This window comes from Marmota monax, unplaced genomic scaffold (genome assembly GCF_021218885.2).
Source record: "Marmota monax isolate L192 unplaced genomic scaffold, Marmota_monax_Labrador192_F-V1.1 WCK01_AAM20220418_F8-fsc00002, whole genome shotgun sequence".
Taxonomy (NCBI): domain Eukaryota; kingdom Metazoa; phylum Chordata; class Mammalia; order Rodentia; family Sciuridae; genus Marmota; species Marmota monax.
Genome location: NW_026693571.1, coordinates 26,055,164 through 26,077,846, shown reverse-complemented (window position 1 = coordinate 26,077,846; position 22,683 = coordinate 26,055,164). Strand labels below are relative to the sequence as shown.

Sequence of the window (22,683 nt, the reverse complement as noted above, 5' to 3'; positions counted from 1 at the left end):
CTTCCAGGTTAAACCCCCTAGTGATCTGAGACTTAAAGCTCTTACACAGGCCTTAGCAGTGAAAAGCCAGCTACATAGCTATTGAGAACACATGTTCTCTGCATGTGATCCTGCAGTAAAAGAAAAAGGAATAGGCTGAGCCATGCATACTGAGTTCATCCATCCCAAATATATACTAGAGCTCCTTCTGCATGGAAGGAGAGCAAGAGTGAAAGAATCAGTGTCCTCAACTTTTCCAGATATTTTCCTTGGTAATTTTATGTTCTCTTTAATATGCAAAACATATCTTTGAATTTGTGATTTATTTAGGTTTATGTTTAGAAAGGCCCTTCCCATTGTATGACAACTGACAAAACTGATAGGTAATATTTACTTTTATTTTCTTTAGGTATTTGTTTCTCATAGGTTTTATATTTAACAATTTAATCCATTAAGTTTTTTCAATGCAGGGTAAGGTTCTGGGATTTTTTCCCCCTAAAAGTTAACCAGCTGGTACATCAGAGCATATTAAAAAGCATATATATATCTTTTTGCCCCCAAAGTTCAATACATTTGGAACTACATCCCTTCTCAAATAGTAGTATATTTGCCTTGGAGTGAAATTGATAATATATGTGAAGTTATTCAATTATGTACATAGCCCTTAGCTGAGTTTATAACTCTATAAATGTATTAAATGGAATAATCAAGGATATGTTTTAAGAATTTTATTGTAAAAGCCTGGGAATGTAGATCATTGATAGAGTACTTACATACATGTTATCACAAAATTTGGTGTATGAAAAAATTAAAATGCAAAAGTATCTAAAGTAAGGACTCTAGGAAGATGAATAAAGTTACATTTATATGATAGAAATTGCGAGTTCATCATAAAATAAGCTAAAATAAAAAATTTGAATATAGGAAAAATACTAAGAATGTAGTTAGAAGCAAAATTTAGGATATAAATAATTATAAACAGAAAATGATGAAAAAAGTACAGATATTGTATAAGTGACTGTCTTTGGACAGTGGATTTTTTTTCCCTTTTTCTTTATTTACCCCTCAATCCATCTATCAATCAAATCTATCCATTTATTCCTTTTTCTAGTTTGTACGTTTTGTACTTGGCTTGTCCCCACAATGAATTTAAGATAATTGAAGGCAGGGACTGTTTTTATTGAGCACACATCACAGTATCTGGTTTGGTAGAGGTTCTCAGTACTGTCTGTTAAATGTTGTTAATAAAATTAGAATCTAATTGGGACTTGTTGAAAGCAGCTGAAGATACCAAGAATATCCAATAAGATAAATAGATGGATAATGGGAGATGTAAGTCATAGACCAAGGCATAAAGAGTTCTGGCAGCAATTAGTGTGGCTCCAGTCAGAAATGGGAGGTCAGAGACAGAACTTTTCACCCTGGGAAAAGAAATGAATTAAAACAGGGACTGATTCTCCAAGTGTTTGTACAAGAATATAAGGTTCAAATATTATGAATTCTCAGAATTTGGTATATGGTTAAAAACTGCAGTTTCCTAAAACTGAAGCAAACAAGAAGCAAGATAAAATTAAGAAGCTTAGTAATTGTGAGATAACTAATACCACCACCCAAAAAGAAGCTGGTTTGAAAATTACATAGTTAATAAGATTAGCTTTTTCTGTTCTCCATTATATTGTAGTTTGTCTGGCATGAAATAACTGTACTTTAGGTAGTTGATTTTATATTTTTTTAGTGAATAATAGAATGTGAATTTTGTCATTGTGGTTGACCTCTAGCACTGTTATAAAGAGAAAATTTTCTGGATCTTGGTGATTGATATTGCTTGTATGTTTACTACCACAGCTTGATAATAAGCATCATGTGTGTGTATATAGTTGCTTTTGTCTAACTAACTTTATACTAAAAAAATGAGTCTTCAACTCAGGAATGCTTTCCCAGTAGTTCTAGTTACTGAAAAGCACAAATTCAAATAAGTTATAAGCCTGAGTTCTTAGGCCAACTTTAGTTTTTGTCATTGGTTAATGTATTCACCAATACCTGGTAAAGTTTCTTACTCATTTACTTTGAATCATCCAACAAAACCTTCTCATCCCTTAATATAATTTAATTTCTGAACATTCCAAACTAAGAGCAAATTCATGATTTTCCTCTGGAATCCATTCTGAAGGAACAAGCCACCTTTACTTCTTTGCTATGGCCCATTAATTTGATATATTCTGGGGGTTAGTCACAGCTTTGATTTAGTCACAGAACAATAAAGAGATGATTCACTGTAACTGTACCACATGATCAGAGTAGAGATAAGAACAAAACTGATTCAAGTCCTCTTGTAGGATAGTGTATCTCTCCCCTCTCGTATTATTGATAAACAGAAATTTAATTTTAAAAATTATTTATGTTTTTCTCTGTAGTTTTAGGAAGATTATCATCAAATAAAACTACCATCTTGTATGTCTGTACTAAATGCTTTTAAAAAATATTTTTAATTGTAGATGAACACATTGCCTTTATTTTATTTTATTCATTTTTATGTGGTGCTGAGGATCAAACCCAGTGCCTCACACATGCTAGACAAGTGCTCTACCACTGAGCCACATTCCTACCTCCTGTACTAAATGTTTTTTTCAGGTGGAGAATACATGATGAGACAGTGGAAGAATATTTACTCCTAAGTCTCATGTCATTGTGTAAATTGATAGAATCTCTATGCAGGACAATTTTTAATATCCCTGAAAATTACAACTGAATGTATCTTTTAGACCAATGATTCCATATACAAAAGTTATGTTATAGATAAATATGTGCATAGTTTAATATTACTCATTTTAAAAAAAATATTTCTTAGATGTTGATTTACCTTTATTTTATTCATTTATTTATATGCAGTACTGAAAATTAAACCCAGTGCCTCACACATGCTAGGCAAGTGATCTACCACTGAGCCCCAGCCCCCGCCCCTAATATTATTAAGTTTTATTAATTTTAACTCTGTTTATAATACAGAAGTGGGAATGTAATGCCAGTTAAATACATTATGAGATAGTCCTAAAATGAAATCAAGAAACTCAATATAGAGAAGTAAATAAAAATTTCAAAAAGGTAAGCTTAAGGACACTTTGTATAGCATGCTATCCTAAAAAAAAAAAAAAAAAATATATATATATATATATATATATATATATATATATATACACACACACACACACATACATACATACATACATACATAATCCTAAAAAATAAAAAATTTCAAAAAGGCAAGCTTAAGGATTATTTGTATAGTTATGCTATCATATGTGGGTTCCTAAAATATATATATTCCTAAAATATATATATATATATATATATATATATATATATATATATTCCTAAAATATATATATTCCTAAAATATATATATATATATTCCTAGAATATATATATATATATATTCCTTATATATATATTTTTTTCATATATGTGAATGAGAAAAAAACAATTGTGTGTGTGTGTGTTTCTATTTTTATGCATGTAATTTCTGTGGAAGGTTAAAAAGTAAAATTTGTTGGCTCAGCATTGCTAGGAACTACTCATGAAAAACAGACTTTTTTTTGCAAAAAGATGTATCTTTTGAATTTTTTACTAAGTGAACATGTTAACGAGTCAAAACTAAGTTTAAAAATGTATTAAATAAAAAAAAATAACAAAGGTGCTGGGGTAGAGCACTTGCCTAAGATGTGTGAGGCACTGGGTTCAATCCTCACCCCCACATAATAATAAATAAAATAAAGGTAATGTGTCCATCTACAACTAAAAATGTTTTAAAAAAATAAATATGCTTTATATACAGGCATTTTTTTCCACTCAATCTCATGACCAACTAATTAGAAAATGAGTCCCCCAAAATTTAGAAATTAATTTTTTAAATCATCTTTCTATCACATAAATATTGTTACCTTCCTATTCTAGAATAGAGTAGTATCATGGCTTTCTCTGCTCCACTATGTCAGCCAATGTGAAACTGTTCATTCTATAACTAGCAACTTTCCAGCTATAGTGCTTATTACTGGATTGGAAAAGATGCTCAAATCCTAGCCACACTGTTTTATTGAGCAAAATAGAACTGGACCATCACTATGTCTTATATGTCCTTAGACTTTTATTCTATTTCTCCATTTCCTGGATTTACTGGCCCTTTGTTGGATTTATTCCTAGGGATGTTCCATCCACTTGGTGGCCTCTGAAATTCAGAGAGAAACACATTTTTATGACCTTAGCATCATTAATTGAATGGAAGCTTTCCTTTCTAAAAATTCCAACCGAATTCTCAGATTTGAGCTTCATTTAAATAATTTTAAATAATTTGTCTCTTGTGCCTTTTGTGTGTATGTCTAGTAGGAAACATTGGCTAGCTATTTATTATAAGTGCCTAGTTATTTCTCAAAACACATGAACTGAGAGTTTGGCGAAAATCACACCCCCATGAAAACAAAACTGTTGCTAAAATAAATTATGTGATAGATAGAAAAAAATAGCAGATAACAACTATAAGAGGATGTTATAAAGAAAATGCCTGATTTTCATTTGGAAAAAGTGGAGCCGGTAGAAGATGTGACTGGAAGGGAAAGCATTGTGGAAATAGGCCTAGACACAAAGAATTGCTCCTGATTTTAGGACTTAACTCAATTTTCTGATGTTCTCACTGTGGTTTGCTGCTACCAAACAGGTAGGCATTGGACACCTACCACTTAAGGGATGAAATGATTAGAATCAGCTTCCCATGGCTCTCATAGTTCCTCATAGAGTTTTGCCTGATGGTCAGTGGTTGACACTTAGATGGGAGGAATCCAGGTATATTGGCTCCTGGCCCCTGGTGTATAAGACTGATAAAAAGCACATTTTAGAACTGATTATACTGTTTACATATAAAAAATGTTTTTCTGTATCACAATTAGATATTCTATATTCCTTTTCTTACTAAGTCCTTAGGTCTACAGCAAGTCTGATCACATCTTCCCAGCAGGGTGAATCACAGCAAAACTTAAAATCTAAGCATATGGAAGCCTAAGTATACTCAATACATGTTGAACAGCTGTATGAATAAATGTATTTTCTTGTGTAAAAATGAAAATATTAAGAATAGTATATCATCGATATAACACAAATAAAAATTACCTACATACTTTACATAAGAATAACATTGTTATAGCAGCAATACATTTCAATGTGTGTGTATATTTCTATAAAATTTTAGGACTGTTTTAATACACCCTTAAGTTAGGTTTTAGGGTAAGCCTTAAATTATTAGACCTAAAGAATTATAAAACTTAACCTGATGGCTTAAAAAAATAAAATATTTCACTTATATTCAGATCTGTTTATGTACCCAAAGAATTTTAGTCCAATTGATCATGCTTTACTTCAAAAAATTCTTTTAAACAAGCTTTAATCCCATAAGACAGATTCATTAATTATGCTTTCATGGACAACATAATTAATAAATCTATAATATGGAATTATAGCTTCCAGTAAATATTAATAATGCAAACTCACTCTACCAAGCAACTTAAGAGGACCCAAACAAATAGATCATGTTATATGGCTGAAGCTTTCCTTCAACACTTCCACATGGAACATAAAAGCATGCAAAACAATTTAGCATCAACTTCTGAGATCTTTGGATAATTAAGTTTCCTTGGTGGAGGATATTGTGCATCCTGATAAAATGATCTGTCAAAATTTGTGTTTATGAAAGTTATAAGAACTCCGATAAAAGCCTAGAAACTAAGAGTATAATGACTATCATGTATTATAACCCTGAGTAACTCAGTTATATTGCTAAGTGTTTTTAAGTTTTAATCTTATAATAGTTTTAGATTTACAAAAAAAGTTTCAGAGGAAGTATAGAGAACTCTTATATATTCATTACCAATTTTCCTCTATTTTTTTCTCAGAAATGGTTATAGAAGTTTTATTGTTTATTGAACATTTATTTTTAATTAAAAATATAAATTACATATGTATGGGGCATAATGGGATGTCTTAATACATGTATTCATTGTAGAATGATTAAGTCAAGTTAATTAACATAACCATCACCTCACATTTTTTTTCTTTTTTATTTTTTTATTTTCCCTTCTCCCCACTCATCTTTAGCAGACATCTGCCTCCCACCTCATCAAGCACACAGTTCATCAAAGGAGAATTCCAGTTTCCTCCTTGTCCACAGTGTAGACTTGCCTACCTCTGCAGCCATTGGTACACCCCGCCCCCCAGGCCTCCTCCTCATCCCGGTGTCTGTCACCTACAGTCCCTGGGGATTATAATCAAGTTATCTTCTCTCTTCCTGCTCTCTGTTTTCTTTTTTTTTTCTTTTTTTATTTTTTTTTATTGATTGTTCAAAACATTACAAAGCTCTTGACATATCATATTTCATACATTAGATTCAAGTGGGTTATGAACTCCCATTTTTACCCCAAATACAGATTACAGAATCACATCGATTTATTTTGGCTCACAGTTTTGGAGGTCTCAGTCCATAGTTATTTGACCCATTTGTTTGGAGTGGTTGATAGTGTGTGGTCATAGAAGTTGCTTACCACATGATGGCTGGGGAGTAAAAGATAGAAAGAAGAAAGGCTAGTTCTCAATATCCCCTTCCAAGAGGCCCCGCCTCTATCCATCACTTCCCAATAGTAGTGCCACAGTCTGGGGACCAAGCCTTTAACACATGTGTCTATGGATGATACCTATACAAACCATGGCATAGAAGACTCATCTTCTGAAACAGCAGTAACAAAGTAGCAAGTAGTTTCTCTAAAATTAGTCAAGTAAAGAGAATTCTAGAGAGCAACATGCATTGAGAAGAAGATGATATTCATCAGAACATGTACAAAATGTTCAAAAGTAAATATCTGTCTAGATTTTATTATTGAACTTAAAGAACATAGGTAACATGAAGCTCAATTCAGAGAAAAATAAAATATTGTTGACAAAATGAGATAGAAATGAAGTCTGCTAATTTGAGTGGAATAATACTTTAAGGGTAGAAAAATATTAGGTTCATATTATTTATTCACTTTAGCATCAGAAAGAAGCAGTTTATCTGTTGGATATAGAACCAGCCAGGCCAGGAAACTTCTTAGATTTGGGATAGGCTTCTTATACAAAAATGTCTAATGCAGTCTTCAGTGGATATCAAAGCCCAAGTGTATTAATGAATCTCTTGGGATTCACTTTCACTTTGTTGTCAACCAACCATTCCCAGAGTCTCTGAAATATAAAAAGAGTAAATGAAGCCATAATTTAGCATTATTTTATTAAGAAAATTGTGAATTAACATATATTGCTACATTTTGAAAACTCAAAAAGTAACTTACAAAAGGATTTCATATATATAATGTCTATCATATGTATTATATATGTGAACTCAGGGATGCTTTACCACTGAGCTACAACAGATCTTTTTATTTTATTTAGAGACAGATTCCAAGTTTCCAAGGCTGTCTTGAACTTGGATCCTCCCTTCTCACCAAAGTAACTGGAATTATAGGCACAGTCACCACAACTGCCATTAATGTATATTTTGGTAGACACTTGCATCAATATTACTATCTTCAAAGGAAAGGGCAAATGAATTAAAATATGAAGTACAGAAAAGACTTATCTTCAAGCGTTTACTGTAATTCTATCTAAAAAAGCATAAACATAGTGGAATGACACATAAATTATAGAACACTGAAAAGGAAATGGAGAAACAATAATAAATGAAGATACTTCTGATTTTTTTTATGTTTTCTCAACTCGATAATTTAGTGCAGTATATCAAATGTTGTCATGTAGATTGATTTGTTTTTCAAAACACTTATCTCAAGATTTCCTTAGAGCAACAGAACTAAAATGTAACACTTACTATAAAATGGATTTGACAGTAAAAGCCAGAACAAAGTTTTCTTTAAGAATGACATTCACATAATCAGTGTTGTGTGAGGCAATGAAGCTTGGAATCTTGTTTTCCAAAATTCCTTAGAATTATACACATTTATTTCCAGGAAGTTGTAGGAGACCTCTACCCTTGAGAAAGTTTGCTATAGAGCTTGATTTTAAGCTCATTGTCTTATGGGAGTTCAAAAACTTTCATCTGCAAGAGTATGATCCAGGCTTTTGAATTTCCAAAACTGAATGTTACCACTGTCTCCTGAATATACATTTTTAAGGGATGATTTATTAATAGGATATGCAGACTATCAATTTTATGAGTCAATATCAGATAATTCATCTGTGTATAATCTTTTCTGTCACTTGCTTAAAATCTCATGTGAAATCTCACACTGACAAAAGCAGCTCAAGGAGTCTTGCTTATGATCTTTTTCTATTTCTGCAAAAAGTTTCATTCATTTCTTCTATTAGAATCCTCCAATCGCTTAGTTGATTAGAAAAGCTTTACTTCTCTCTTGTATCATGTAACCAGATAGTGACAGGCAATAATTGATAATATTTCCTAATTTTTATCAGTTAAATATCCTGGAATCACTAGATAAATTTAGAAATAAAAGAGAATGAGCAATTCATTCAAGTATTTGCTACATGTATTTTCTACTTTTAGTAGATTAAAAGTATTGTTCTGATTTTACTAGAGTTATCCTATCAACATTTTAAATAGGTAGCTGTATATCAATTTCTAAAATAGTTGCAATATATTATGTGAAAATTATACTGAATATCTTCATTCCTATTTTAGAGTTCTTATTCATGGTTTCTGGAATAGTAAATCTAAAGTACTCTTAATGGCTATCTAAAATATGTTCAGTTTATTGTACATTTTAATCAAAAGAATTGAAATAATGTTTGAATAGACACTAAGAATGTGTAGCAATTGTACCATCTAGGCAAACTTGTTCTCTTATCTGAGTCAAGATTAATTCTTTATTTAAAATTCATTGAAATTTTTTTCTGTATTTGTGTGCATGTATATTTGAAACCAAGTAGAAAAATATGAGCATACATTATTTTCAAATTCGTATTTGCTTATCTACTTAAGTGGAAAATATCCTGAGAGAATGTGTTAAGAATATAATGAAGTATCTTCTGTTGCTGCCTATTATTAGTATCTTTTTTCTTGCTTTTTGTAAATTAAATTAATAATGAACTTCTAAGGCCATGTCTTTTTAAAGGTTAATCTTTTATTTAAGATTTTTTTAAAAAATACCTTTGTTTTTATTTATTTATTTTTATATGGTGCGGAGGATCAAACCCAGCTAGGCAAGCGCTCTACCATTGAGCCACAACCCCAGCCCTTATTTAAGAAGTTTTAATCGATTATATTTTCAAAGGATTAGGACAGTGTTAACAACATTCCTATCATTCTCTTATAATTGATTACATGCTTTGTATTTATTTTTTTATCTAGAAAAATGTAAGAGAGCTTTTAGAATACCAGAAACTATAAATATAGGAACTTCTTAAATTTAATATTTCTTTAGTTTTCATTTGTATATTATTGACAGATATGGTTTCTATGATGAAAAATAAAGCTAGGTCCATTAACTTAAATTTCTGTGGAAGGAAAAAAAATGCATGATGCATGTTGCAAAATCAACTAAAAGACATTGAAATAGCAATGTAATAGGTCATTACAGATACAGATTAATTTTTAAAAGAAAATGCAAGTCTATGTGTTCAGCAAAGATAATGCTAAATATCTTTGTATTTATGAGATGAATTTGGTAGCCATTATATTTAATGAAATACACTAAAAAGATCCATGAAGAATGATAGTTTGATTAATTTCCCAGATAACTATTTCTATATGAGCGATGATTAAATAATCATGATTTGGATTCTTATATGTCCTTATTTATTTATCTGTTTCTTATAACAAGAAGCATTGGATTCTAAGGTATGAGTGGCAAGAATGACTACAGAAAGGCCCCTGTTCATTGTAGTTTCTCTTTCTTCACAGAGTGCAGACATGAGCCCAGCAAGCAGCACCACTTCGCTTCCTGTTAGTCCTCTCACTGAAGAGCCAGTGCCTTTCAAGGTAAAGAAATAACCAGAAAGAATTTTTTTTTTCATATTTTTAGGTTAAAAAATAGTTTAAACTAGATAGTTGATGCATAGGAAGCAAGGTAAGCTGTTTTAATCTTTAAGAACATGATTTCAAATATTTAAACCATTGTTTTTTCTCTCCATTGTTATTTTATTGCTAGCTGAAGGTAAAGGTGTTAACTACTTTGTGGAACAGTTGTTTGCCCTACATCTAAGATACAGGGATTTTATCATAATCTTTGATGCATGTGATTTAGGAGTTTCACGTCTGTTGTTTATACTAATTCAAGTTAAAGGTTTAGAATGAATTATTTAAGCCTTATCAGCAGTTACATTTTTGTTAGCAATGCTAGGTCACCAAAAAGTAATGATGTAATCATTACAAAATAAAAGTCAACATTAAGATTTGAAATATGGACTCATTCTCTGAAATATTTATTAAGTATTTAAGCGAATATGCAAATAAATATTTAAATGCTATGAGTAGAGATGCTATATGTACATTAAAAACATGAAGTATATTATTTCCCCATTTAAGAACAGGTGTTTCACTTTAAGCCAAAGCTTGAGATCAACTATTTTATATTTGTACCAAGAAAAGTGAATATAATTAGAATTATATAAAGGCAATTCTTAAGAGTATGAGGAAAAAACTGATAAAATTGGAATGATGTAGACACCTGAATTGCTTTCCATATAATTTGGTTTAAAACAGCACTTCATACTTTTGAGACTCATGATTTTCATGATTTGTCATAAAAGTGTTATTGTTATGAGATATTTTTCCTTGTTCATGTCAAAACTCTATGCTATTGAAGTTTGTTTTAGTCAGCTTTTTCACTGCTGTGACTAAAAGACCTGACAAGAATAATTATAGAGAAGGAAAAGTTTATTTGAGGGCTCATGGTTTCTAAGGTTTCAGTTCATAGAAAGTGGGCTCCATTCCTTGGGGTTGGAGGTGAGGCTGAACATCATGGCAGAAGAGTATGGTGGAGGGAATGGGCTTTCAGGATGATCAAGAAGCAGAAAGAGAGATATTCTGCTCCCCAGATAGAAAATTCATAACCCAAAGGCATGCCCCCAACCCACCTCCTCCATCTACACCCTAACTACCTTAGGTTATCACTCAGATAATCCTTCAGGGAATTAACTCACTGATTGGGTTAAGACTATCATAACCCAATCATTTCTCTTCTAAATCGTCTTGCATTGTCTCGCACATGAAGTATTGGGGAACATCTCACATCCAAACCGTGAGGAACTTTATATTGCTTATGCCTAATTATGGATCTCTTATACTCAGTATTTCTTTATTGTTGAAAATTATAAAAGGTCATGAATTCCATTGAGGATGTTTAGTTTTCCCCTTATGGATGCTTTATTTGCTTAATAATAAAGAAATAATTTTTAAAAGCTAATTTCTGTATCAAAAGAATGGTTACATGCAGAATAATATTTGATTCCATTATTTATTGAGAAATATTTCCTTTGTTATTTTATATTAAAATGAGAACATAATACTAATGCTTCAATGTTTAGCATGACTTGATATTTCCATTTTATTTGGCATGTGGGATGAAATTTATAGAAGAAACAAATCTTTAACAAGACTTTATTTGAACTCTGAAAGCTTCACCAGAAACCATTTTCTCTTTTTAATATATTAATAATGACTATAGTCCTCAAAAATTAATGCATTTTTTACAAAGGTAGAAAAGTAGGTCAGATATGTTCCAGAATCTGCTGACATAATGCTAATATAAATATAATTATTCTACTTAGATTCTTTAACTGGTTCTAAGAGATCAATATTGTTTCTAAGTTAATGTGTTTAAGTGGTTTTATAAGCAATTAAAACTTTCAAGTGCTTATAAGATGTAATATTGACATTCGATGCTAATGTAGTCTTTCTTAAATTACTTTTTTGTGAAAAGAATATTTATGTTTTTTTAAAAAAATTTATCACTTGTAAAATGATGTCCTAAGTACCTAAAAGTATATAAAATTTAAATTTCAAAATTATGAAATAAAACTCCAGCATTTTCTTCTTTTATCTTTAATTTATAAATTTTCACTATGTAAATGAGTAATGGAATATTTATTTATCTTTATGTAAAGGCAAGATGTATTGAAAATATCTTTAGAAGTACCTTAGCAGTCTGGTATATCATAAATTTCAAAAATCTGTTGAAAATCATTGAAACCATGGAAAACGTAATTTTTCCTATAAACATACCAGGAAAAAAATATAATGTTATAATTCCTATATGTCTCTCTAAGATTATGATACTTGACTAATATGCTAACTAGAAAAAAAAAAGTGTTGTATTTTTCTCCATGAATGTTGCATGGGTGAGAGATATTCCTTAGCCTCCTACAATAAAGTATGTGCAGCGACCCATCACCCTCCACTCTGATATTGGAGGACAAAAACCTCTGAAAGATAAGTATTGGTGACTGATTGCAGGACTTGATTTTCCCTTTTCTTCTGGGAAAACTAGTCTACTAATAAAAAGGTGTTCCCTCCATTTCCATGGTTCATTTTGGAAATTCAGAACCATTGAAGGGAGATATCTTGTTTCGGTTTAAACATTTATCATGATGAATGCTTTACTTTACACTTTATCTTTAGAATGACATTTCAGGCTAAATTAATTTTAACCATACCATTTTCAATTTTAAAAAAGATTGTTATTTTTAAAAACCTAGTAAATACTATCCCACTAATGTTTGTGCCTTTATTCTTTTTCTGGGAGTGGGGGGTTACTGGGGATGGAACTCAAGGGCACACAGCCACATCCCCAGCCCTATTTTGTATTTTATTTAGAGACAGAGTCCCTGAATAAAATAAAATAAATTAAAGCCTCACTTTTGCTACGGCTGTCTTGTCTGCCTCAGCCTCCCAAGCCACTGGGATTCTAGGCATGCACCACCAAGATGGCTGTGCCTTCTTCACCTGGATGTTAAATGAAATATTGGGTAGGAAATCTGCCTAATGAACAACATTGGAGGTCTTTCCATCTTCCAGGGTCTTTTTCAGTTTCTTTCTTCAGTGTTGTGTAGTTTTCATTGTAGATATCTTTACCTTCTTGGGTAAATTTATTCCTAGGAGTTGTTTCCTTCCTTCCTTCCCTCCTTCCTTCCTTCCTTTCTTTCTTCCTTCCTTCCCTTCTCCCTCCCTCCTTTCTTCCTTCCCTCCCTCCCTCCCTCCCTCCTTCCTTCCTTCCATTATGAATGCAACTGTTTTTCTCATTCCCCCCCCCAGCAGATTCACTATATAGAAAAGCTATTGGCTTTTATATGTTAGTTTTGTATCCTGCTACATTGGAAGACTGGTTTATCATTCTAAGAGATACTTTGGGGAGTCTTGAGGAATTTTTCAGTATAGAATCATATCATCGGCAAACAGAGATAATTTCACTCTCTTCTTTCCTTTTGAATCTCTTTTATTTCTTTTTCAGGCTAAAGTTTCCAGGGCTAAATTTAAAAAGAGTGCTGAGAGTAGAGACTAATGTCTCATTCTTGATTTTAAAGGAAATTCCTTTAATTTTTCCCCATTGAGTTATAATTTTTGATATGGGTTTACACTATTCAATATTCATTTGTAGCTGGGCACAGTGGTGCACAGTCGTAATCCCAGTAACCAGGAGGCTAAGGCAGAAGGATCGAAAGTTGGGGCTGGTCTCAACAACTTAACAAGGCCCTAAGCGACTTAGCAAGACCCTGTTACAAAATAAAAAAGGGCTGGGGATGTAGGTTAGTGGTAGAATACCCTATGTTCAATTTCTAGTACCCCTCCCCCTAAAATTTATTTTCACAAGTCGTGCTATTTATTTTATAACTTTGGCTATTCAGTTGAGCTTGTATATCAAGTTCTTATGAAAACTAATTAATAGAAATGTTTATTAATTTTGAAGGAAAAAGTAAATGAACTGTCTTTATGAATAACTAATAAGTGTAGTAAAACATTAGTTGGAAAAAAGACAACCAAAATGACAATAAGGGCATAGGGTATCATTTAATCAGGAACACACCAGAGTAAACTTTTCTTTAATTTTCCAAACCTCCATAGTAGGATAACCTGGTGACTCCTAAATGCATGGCTTTCACTGAAAGAATATTACTCAATTTTTAAAAAATACTGGGGGGAAACTCACTGTAAACAAAGCACTGTTGATATTTTTCTCTTTTGCTATAACGTCAATATAGTGAGTAGCTTCAATTTATCTTGTCTACCAATATCAGGAGTGAAAAGAGCATCTTTGGAGACTCTAGAAGAGAGGGGTCAAAAATTGTGGTGTGACCTTCACAGCATCTTCCACTGTACACCAAGCAGAGTTAGATTTGTGTGCTCCCACAGAAATCTAACTCTGCTTGGTGTACAATGGGAGATTTATTGTATCTTATTGTTGTTGCTTTTTATATATTAGATTTAGTAGTCTCTTTTAGTTTTAGAAATCACCTTTTCAGCCCACTGTGGTGTATTTCTGCATTTCTAGTCACTTTTTGACTAGTCCACCTATTCCTTCACTGATTTGTTGGTGGAACAGTTTATTGAATACTTACCATATGCTTGATGATTTTCTAAGACATCAAAGCAGACATTATAAGTACATGCATTAATGGTGTTTGGGTTCTAGTGAGAAGAAATAAACAACAAATAAATAAATATACAACACTTCAGGTAGGGTAAATATTAAAATGAAAAATAATGCAGGATTTGCAGGATAGAAAGTAGCACTGGAGTGTGTTGCTATTTCGACAAGGATGTTCAAAGAAGGCCTGTTTTGAGTAGGGGACATTTTGGTTGAGACCATAATAATAAAAAGGGAGAAAGCCACTCATGCTTCCAGGTTAAGAGGCAAAAGTTTTGAGGAAAGAGAACAGTTTATGTATTCAGGATTGGTATTCTGAGTAGAGAAGAGCAAATGAGAGAACAGGTAGTTTAAGAGATCAAGCCATAGAGAAACCTTAATAGGAAAGGTCTTGTATGCTGTGTTAGACTCAGTACCTTACTTTGCATGGAACAGGAAACCACTGGAGCATTTTCAGAAAAACAATAGAATAATCAGACTTTATTTTAAAACGTTTACTTGGCTTCTATGAAGATATCTGAAGGACATGATAAAAGAAGGAAGCCAAGGTTCCTGTAGTTTAGGGATTAGGTGGCTTAAATTGGAGTGGTAAAATTGAAGGGGTAAGAATTGGTTGAATATTGAACACATTTTGAATGTTGAGCTAGTGGGATGTATTAATACATAGGATGGGTCATACATAGAATATACTGAAAAGACAAAACGAAAGATGATTCTAGTTATATTGTTCTCTATATTTCCCAAGTTTCACTCTATAAATTATCTTTCTGGTATCATAAATAACTAAATATCATGATATAAAGACTAATGAAGTTTTTTTTTATTTGACTGGTTTTTATTATAGTAATAAAACAGAAAGATGAAATGTGAGATGGTAGAGGATATTGACTTTGCTTAGGCTAATATTCAATCCCACAATTAATACTCATTTTTATAATCTATTTTCTCAATTAAATAACTGAAAAGCACACAGGTAAAGCTAGATATGAAGTCATTTGAGGCAGTTTCTGATAGATCAATAATTATGGGAGAAAAATGTGATTCATTGGTACTTAGTTGACAAAATGATTAGGTAAAAATTTTCAAGGGACAGATGATGAATTTTTAATATAAATTCACATTATGATTATTTTAAGGAATCAGTTGATATTAATGTCTTGGTCAATTGTCTGCTGTTGTAACAGCATATCACATACTGGATGAATTATAAACAACAGAATTCTATTTACACCATAGTTATGGAGGCTAGAAAACCTAAGGGTGTGGTGCAAGCTACTGATAAGGGTCTCCTTGCTGCATCATAACATGGAGAAGTAAATGAGTAGATGGGAAAGAGAGAGGAAATGGGACTTAACTCAACCTTTTTATTAGGAACCCATTCCCACCATGTTGATCTTATTCCACTCACGAAGGCAAAGCCCTGTGGCCTAATCATCTCTTGAGGATTCTCTCTCTTATTACCATCACAGTGGCAACTAAATTTTTATATGAGTTTTGGAGGGGAATTTCAAAACATAGCAGTTATGACAGTAATTTTAAATAAAAATGTCATCAATATGTTCTATAATGGGAATAGAAGTTAAGGGGGATCTATTATCTATAATATGCATATTTAAGTTATCTGAAGGCTTAAGTAAGGTAGATGATGAAGATCACCCCTTTATTCACAAGTCCAATACCTGTCTATATGACTAGAACCCCTGCAAGCCTGTTGGCCTGTCCTTCCTTTGCAACCCCTTCCTTCATCCTCCTCTTCTCCAGGAACTAGCTTGAGTTTCCTCCCAGTATAATCTTTTGAGAATGGAGTTGTTACATGGTAGCTGACTTCCTCTACAGTGACTGTTTTAAGAAAAGAAAAAGTAGAAGTGCCAGGCCATTTAGGACTAGGCTCAGCAATACCAGCTTTACTTCCACATTCTTGATTTGGTTAGGTAATTATGCCAGTGGTCCCCAGGTCTACTTCCACAAAGATTTGTAAAAACACAGAACTCCACATACACAATACAATCTCATCTCCCCGCAGTGAAAATACAGCAAGATACATGTGGAGTTTCAGCTCAGCAAAGCCCATTAGAAACTTGGCAACAGAGGCTTTTACTGTGGGCTGATCATGCGGGATCTCTATACCTAATGGTTACCAAAATTCCAAACTCCAAGAAAGAAATCTGGTGTTTAACATAAACCATATTGTTTATACAAACATTTGAGGAACAGTGAACCAGTCTTACCGTTTTATGGAAAGTTTTTCTTGTAGGACACTGGTTACAGGTCAAGTATTTAGACAAGGGCCAAATAGCCAACACTGCAGGCAGGGCTTTGGAAGGGTGGTATGTAACATGAAGGCTGCCATAACAAAATACCACAGTCTAAGGTGGCTTAGAAAACAGAGCTCTGTTTTGTCACAGTTCTGGAGGGTAGCACCCAAGATAAGGTGTTGGCATCGGGGGTTTCTTCTGGGGCTACTCTCCTTGGCTTGTGTCCTTATGTGGCCTTTCCTCTGTGTAACTGACCTTTCTTCCTCTTCTTATAAGGACACCAGTCTCATCAGATCAAGTCCTGATCCTAGGAGCCTCATTTTAACTTACCACCTCTTTAAAGATCATCTCTCTATATATGGTTACATTGTAAGGTGCTAGGGATTGAGACTTACAAATTTGTGGGGAGCCCAATTCGGCCTATAATGAATAGGCAGACTCAGACTTGCTATGTGAACTCTCTATTACACACACAAAAACCTTAAATCAAGAAATGGGGAAATAAATTGCACTTTTTGATAGGGAATGACAGAGAATTGCAGCAATTTTTAAACTATATGTTGCTCTGTGATATTCTTTTAGTAGGTCAGTTTCATGTCTATTGAATTCTCAGTCAGGTATGAGGAATCTTGGTTTGAAGGCAGAAAGAAAAGAGTTTTTCTTATTTATATTTATTAATCAGTATATCATTTGAGCATATTTTCCAATGCCACTTTAAATTCTATTAATTTTAGAAATTTCACTCAATTTGAATTAAAGTCCTTCAAAAATTGTTGTTGAAAATATCAAAGAATATTTTACTGAATTCATATAAATACATTAAAAGTAATAAAATTTAATCAAAATAACAACTACCAAACAATAATTTCTATAATATGTTTATATAGTATAATCTAGGTTAATTATTTTTCCTCTGCTCTATTGAGAAAATTTAGAATTAACATTATATCTATTGATATTTGCAGATAGCATTATTGTTCCATAATGATTGCTCTTATAGCTTGGGAATTTATATCCTAGTAAGAAAAATAAAAGTTTAACATAAATGAAAGCCAAAGTGAACTTAACTTGTGGCAAAAGATGCAGTATCTCTCATACATTGTAGACCTCAGGGGAAAAGATGTTAATGGGAAAAATAAGCAAATGCTTTTCTTTTGCCTGCTAGCTTCACACAGCTGTCCAAATTCTTCTCACATACTGTCCAAATGATTTTAGGAAGGTATGTACAAGATGAAGAACTTGTCAACATTGATACAGACTCAAAATAATGGCAGACCTCTTACCATCTCATCTCTAGCTAACACATTCATTTTCTTACTTAAATTTAAATCTCAATGAGTTTCTTCATGTTTGTCCAGGTTGGTGCCTTAGATTTTTTCCTGACTTTTTTTTTTTTTTTTGAGTTATTCATGGGGTATGACAAATGGAAAACCTTTTGTGTGTGTGTGTGTGTGCTTTTATTTTAGCATGTTTCAGACTTTGGACCTTGTGTTCCTCAACTTTTCATTGCTGTGACCAAAATACCTGATAAGATCAACTTAGAGGAGGAAAAGTTTATTTTGGGCTCATGATTTCAGAGGTTCATTCCATCTTCAACTAACTCCACCGCTGTGGAACTGAGGTGAGGCAGAATATCTTGGCAGAAGGGTATGGCAGAGAGCAACTGCTCATCTCATACAGCTGGGAAACAGAGTGAGAAAGAGCAGAAGGAGCCAGGGACAAAATATAATCCCCAAAGGCATGCCTGCAGAACCTACTTCCGGCAGCCATGCCCCACCTGCCTACAGTCACCACCCAGCTAGTCCTTTTCAATTATTAACCCATGGCATGGATTAATCTACTTATTAGGTTATTGCTGTCGTAATAGAATCATTTCACCTCTGAACAGTCTTGCACTGTCTAACATATGAGCTTTTGTGAGATACCTCATATCCAAACCATAACAAGTCTTATTTTATCTGTTTACTTTAATCAGAGAATCCCTTTGATAAATTTACTTGACAACATTTATTGAGCACTTGTAAAAGATGATATTGGAACATTAAATTCAATGATCTGCTTTCTCTATCGTTGTACTAAACAGAGCTCCAGAAAATTACAGATATGTCAATTCCTATTATCCTCTCTAATGGGAAAATGTAAAGATTTGGAAGTATAAACTTGAATAGTGTGCTGTATTTCAGGTACAAAATGTGGAAAGATATTTCTGGATTCATTTGTATGTAAAGTACAGGATGTTGAACTATTGTTAGCAAAAATGCCAGTACAAGCCTTGAAAATCTGGGGGAAAAAAAAAAAAAACTATGGATTATTTTTTTAAATAAAAAGATTTTAAGAAACTGACTCATTATAACCTCATTCGTGGTTTGGGAACTGACTTCAGAGTAGATTCACATCTTTGAAATATTTGTTTTGTCTGCCAACAAAATACCAGACTGTTTTATTTTTTAATTATTGAAGACAACAAGTGCACATTTGGCTGGTGCTCTGTTCCTCAGCATCTATTGCTCTCAAAACAAAACAAAACAAAAAACCTGATATGAGATAATAACAGAGCAGGTTATCATTGCTGTGTATACCAATATAATAAGATCTCTTAACATCCAGTGCAGAAATCAGACATTGTAATTGGCTAGGATTTAACACTTAGGGTTCTGTAAGAGAATATCATCATTATCAATAATAATTAAAGCAACTGATCACATCTGTAGTACATCAGTGTTTATTTCTCATTTTGATATTATCATTTCATATAAACTTCTAATCACATTTATCTTCGTCTTTTTATACAATCTTTAATATTGCTGCTGAGTTATATGTAAGTATGAAGAAGTATACTACAGCCATTTCTTTAAAGGAGAATTGAGCAAACAAAATAATCTTCAAAGATTACAACTTATTATCATCCTCATCTTTTGAGGTAGAACATGAATATGAGAAGCCATCAAATGTGAATTCAGGAGTTCAGTGTATCTGGGAATTAGCATAATACTAAATAACATGTAAATATTATACATTGTGCCCTCCCAAAATTCAAATGTTGAACTCTTCACCCTCAATGTGATAATATTAGGAGGTAGGACCTTCAAAATTGATTAGGTCATGATAGCAGGGCCTGGTGAATTATATTGGTGTCCTGATAAGCAAACTTGGAGAATGTTCTGTTTTGTGAGTATTCATCGAGAAGATTTCCACCTGTGAAACAGGAAGTAGACCTTAACCAAAACCTTAATGTGATAGCACCTTAATTTGGGATTTCCAGTCTCCAGAATTGAGAGAAATAAATTTCAATTATTTAGAAGTTACTCAGTCTGTATCTTGTTATAACAACCAGAAGCGACTGAAATACATGCAATTGAAACTGTAAAATAAAATATGCAAGAAAATAAGTACAATTATTTCTATCAAATGTAAAATAATTTTGAAATGTCTCTATTTTCCTTGGTAACTATATGATATAAAAAAAAAAATTGAATCCAGGGGCTAGGGTTGTGGCTCAGTGGCAGAGTGCTTGCCTAGCATGTGTGAGGCACTGGGTTTGATCCTCAGCACCACATATAAATAATTAAAAAATAAAGGTACATCAACAACTAAAAATATTTAAAAAATAAATTCTGGATGTAAAATGTTTTATTAGAGCATTGGGTTTCCCTTGTTTTATTGTTTTGTATGTAAATATTAAGTAACTGTGTGGACAGATTCAGAAAATTAGCAAAATAAGCAAATATTATGTTTTGAAATTTTTGCATTTATTATAAATTTAGCATTTCTTTGCTGCAGTTTTCATACCACATTTAAGTAATTTTGCTGAGAGTCTATATTTATAATATAATATTGATAATCAAACTTAGAAATTGGATAATAATGAGAGAATTAGGAAATTCTATTTAGTCATGCTCATAATAAAGACATTCTTAGTACTGTAGGGAAATAAAACCATGCATTCTGGAAAAAGATGTTTTGGCAGAAACTTCTTTTTTTTTCAGATAGTAGCTGATACACATCTCAGAAAATTAGAAGGTAAACAATTACCAGATGGGTGTATTATACTATAATCAATAGTCTAATAGCATAAATTTTAAAAATAGATATATAATTTGAATACAATGAGCAACTATTCATGTCAGATTCTCAAAGGAAGAAATTCTATATTTTCTTTGAAACTCTTGAATTATCAGCATTTGGTTTATATTTCGCACCTAGAATGTCCTCTTTTTCTTAATGTCTTTTATCGAACAAATCTGATGAGACACTTATTAAGGATATGTGACAAACACTGAAGACGTAGGCTAAATCGATTATATTACAATCCTGTTGCATATACTTCTTGGGAACAAAGGTACATTAAGAGCAGTTAGACCAGCTTAACAAGAATACTTCTCTGCAGCATTTGAGTCAAAAAGTTCTTTTTTTTTTTTTTTAACTTGTCAAATCATAATTCAGGTAGAGGAATTAAGCTCAATTTTCTTTTTGTAAGTGTCTTTGCCAGAAATGGAACCTTTTGGCAAAGTAGAAAGATAGGGACATGCCAGTACCCATGCTATAGTGAGATTCACCATAATTTGTGGTAATATACTCACAGAATAAAGTTAATGGTGGTCTCTCCTCTTGTTTGCATTAGCCTTTTCCTCCTTCTCTTTTCTGCTTTTCCCCATGGACCTTAGTAGTGATATTATCTTTACTCTCGACATTTCTCACCATTTCTGTTACTTTCCTGAAAGGGGTGAGTCATGGAAAATTTATTGAGGTCCTACTATGTGTAAGACCTTATTTGAAGGTGCTAGAGGTGTATATATATATTTTTTGGATTATACAAAGCTACAGAAAATCATAGTCCTATCATATAATGATTAATTTGAACTGTCAACTTGATTGGATTAAGAGATGCCAAAGATAGAGGGTGTGCCAATGTGGGTGTGTCTAGGAATGATAGGCATGTAGGATATCCAAGTGAAATGGAGATCCTCCCTAAGAATGGGCAGTACTGACCAATAAGATGATGACCTGAATGGAGTAAAAATTGGAAGCACATAGAAGCGCAACAGATGCAAGCTGGATTCTTCTTGAACGGGTTCTTGATTACTGCTGTGATCATCGGAGGATATCAGGCTCTTGCTTCTTTACTCTTCTAAAGTGGACTCTGACAGTGATTCTCCAGAAGGCTTAGGTCTCAGAGTAGGGTAGTACCACTCACCCCTGTTGTTCTGGGGTTCAGCCTCTTGGACCGTGCAGCTACTGGTTCTCCAGCTCTCCAGCCTGCAGACAGCCATTGTTGACTATCCAGCTTCTGGTCGCATAAGCCAACCTAATAAATAATCATACTTCCTGTTGATTCTTTTCTCTTGAGAACCCAGACTAATACACACCTTAGCCTGGCCTAGAAAAGTTCAAAGAATTTCAACTACATAGGGTTGAGCAGAGAGAAATGTTGTGTTGTGAGATTTCAGCCAATTAAGAGCAAAGGTCTCAGTATAGACCCTGAAGATGCAGAAATTATAAACATTGAGTCATGGCTTAATATGGAGTGGTGAAGTAGAAGTTGTTTGCTATGTAGGACAGTATAAGCTTAATAATGAATGTCATGGAAGGCTTAGACCCAGGAAACATTTTTGGAATCCTGGTAGGTGGAAGAAGATGCAAGATGCAGTTGGGATAGTACACATTCTTTATTCAGAGGTGGCAGCAGTCCCCAGTCTCTAGTTCCAGTCCCATTTTGCCCCAGCCATTTCTGTTTAGCCCTCTTGAGTCTTTCAGAAAATATGCAAGCTGGGGGCTGGAGTTGTGGCTCAGTAGTAGAGTGCTCGCCTCACACTGTGAAACCCTGG

General features: G+C 32.9%; 1 protein-coding gene across 3 annotated transcripts in view; it reads left to right on the top strand.

Moving 5' to 3' along the window:
- Ccser1 (coiled-coil serine rich protein 1) overlaps positions 1–22,683 on the top strand; it is a 1,227,237-nt gene that overhangs the window by 454,035 nt on the left and 750,519 nt on the right. For all 3 annotated transcript variants that reach the window (XM_058583852.1, XM_058583853.1, XM_046459067.2), the window contains exon 7: positions 9,923–10,000. In XM_058583852.1, the coding sequence (XP_058439835.1) occupies positions 9,923–10,000 (78 nt within the window). The remainder of the gene's footprint in view (positions 1–9,922; positions 10,001–22,683) is intronic.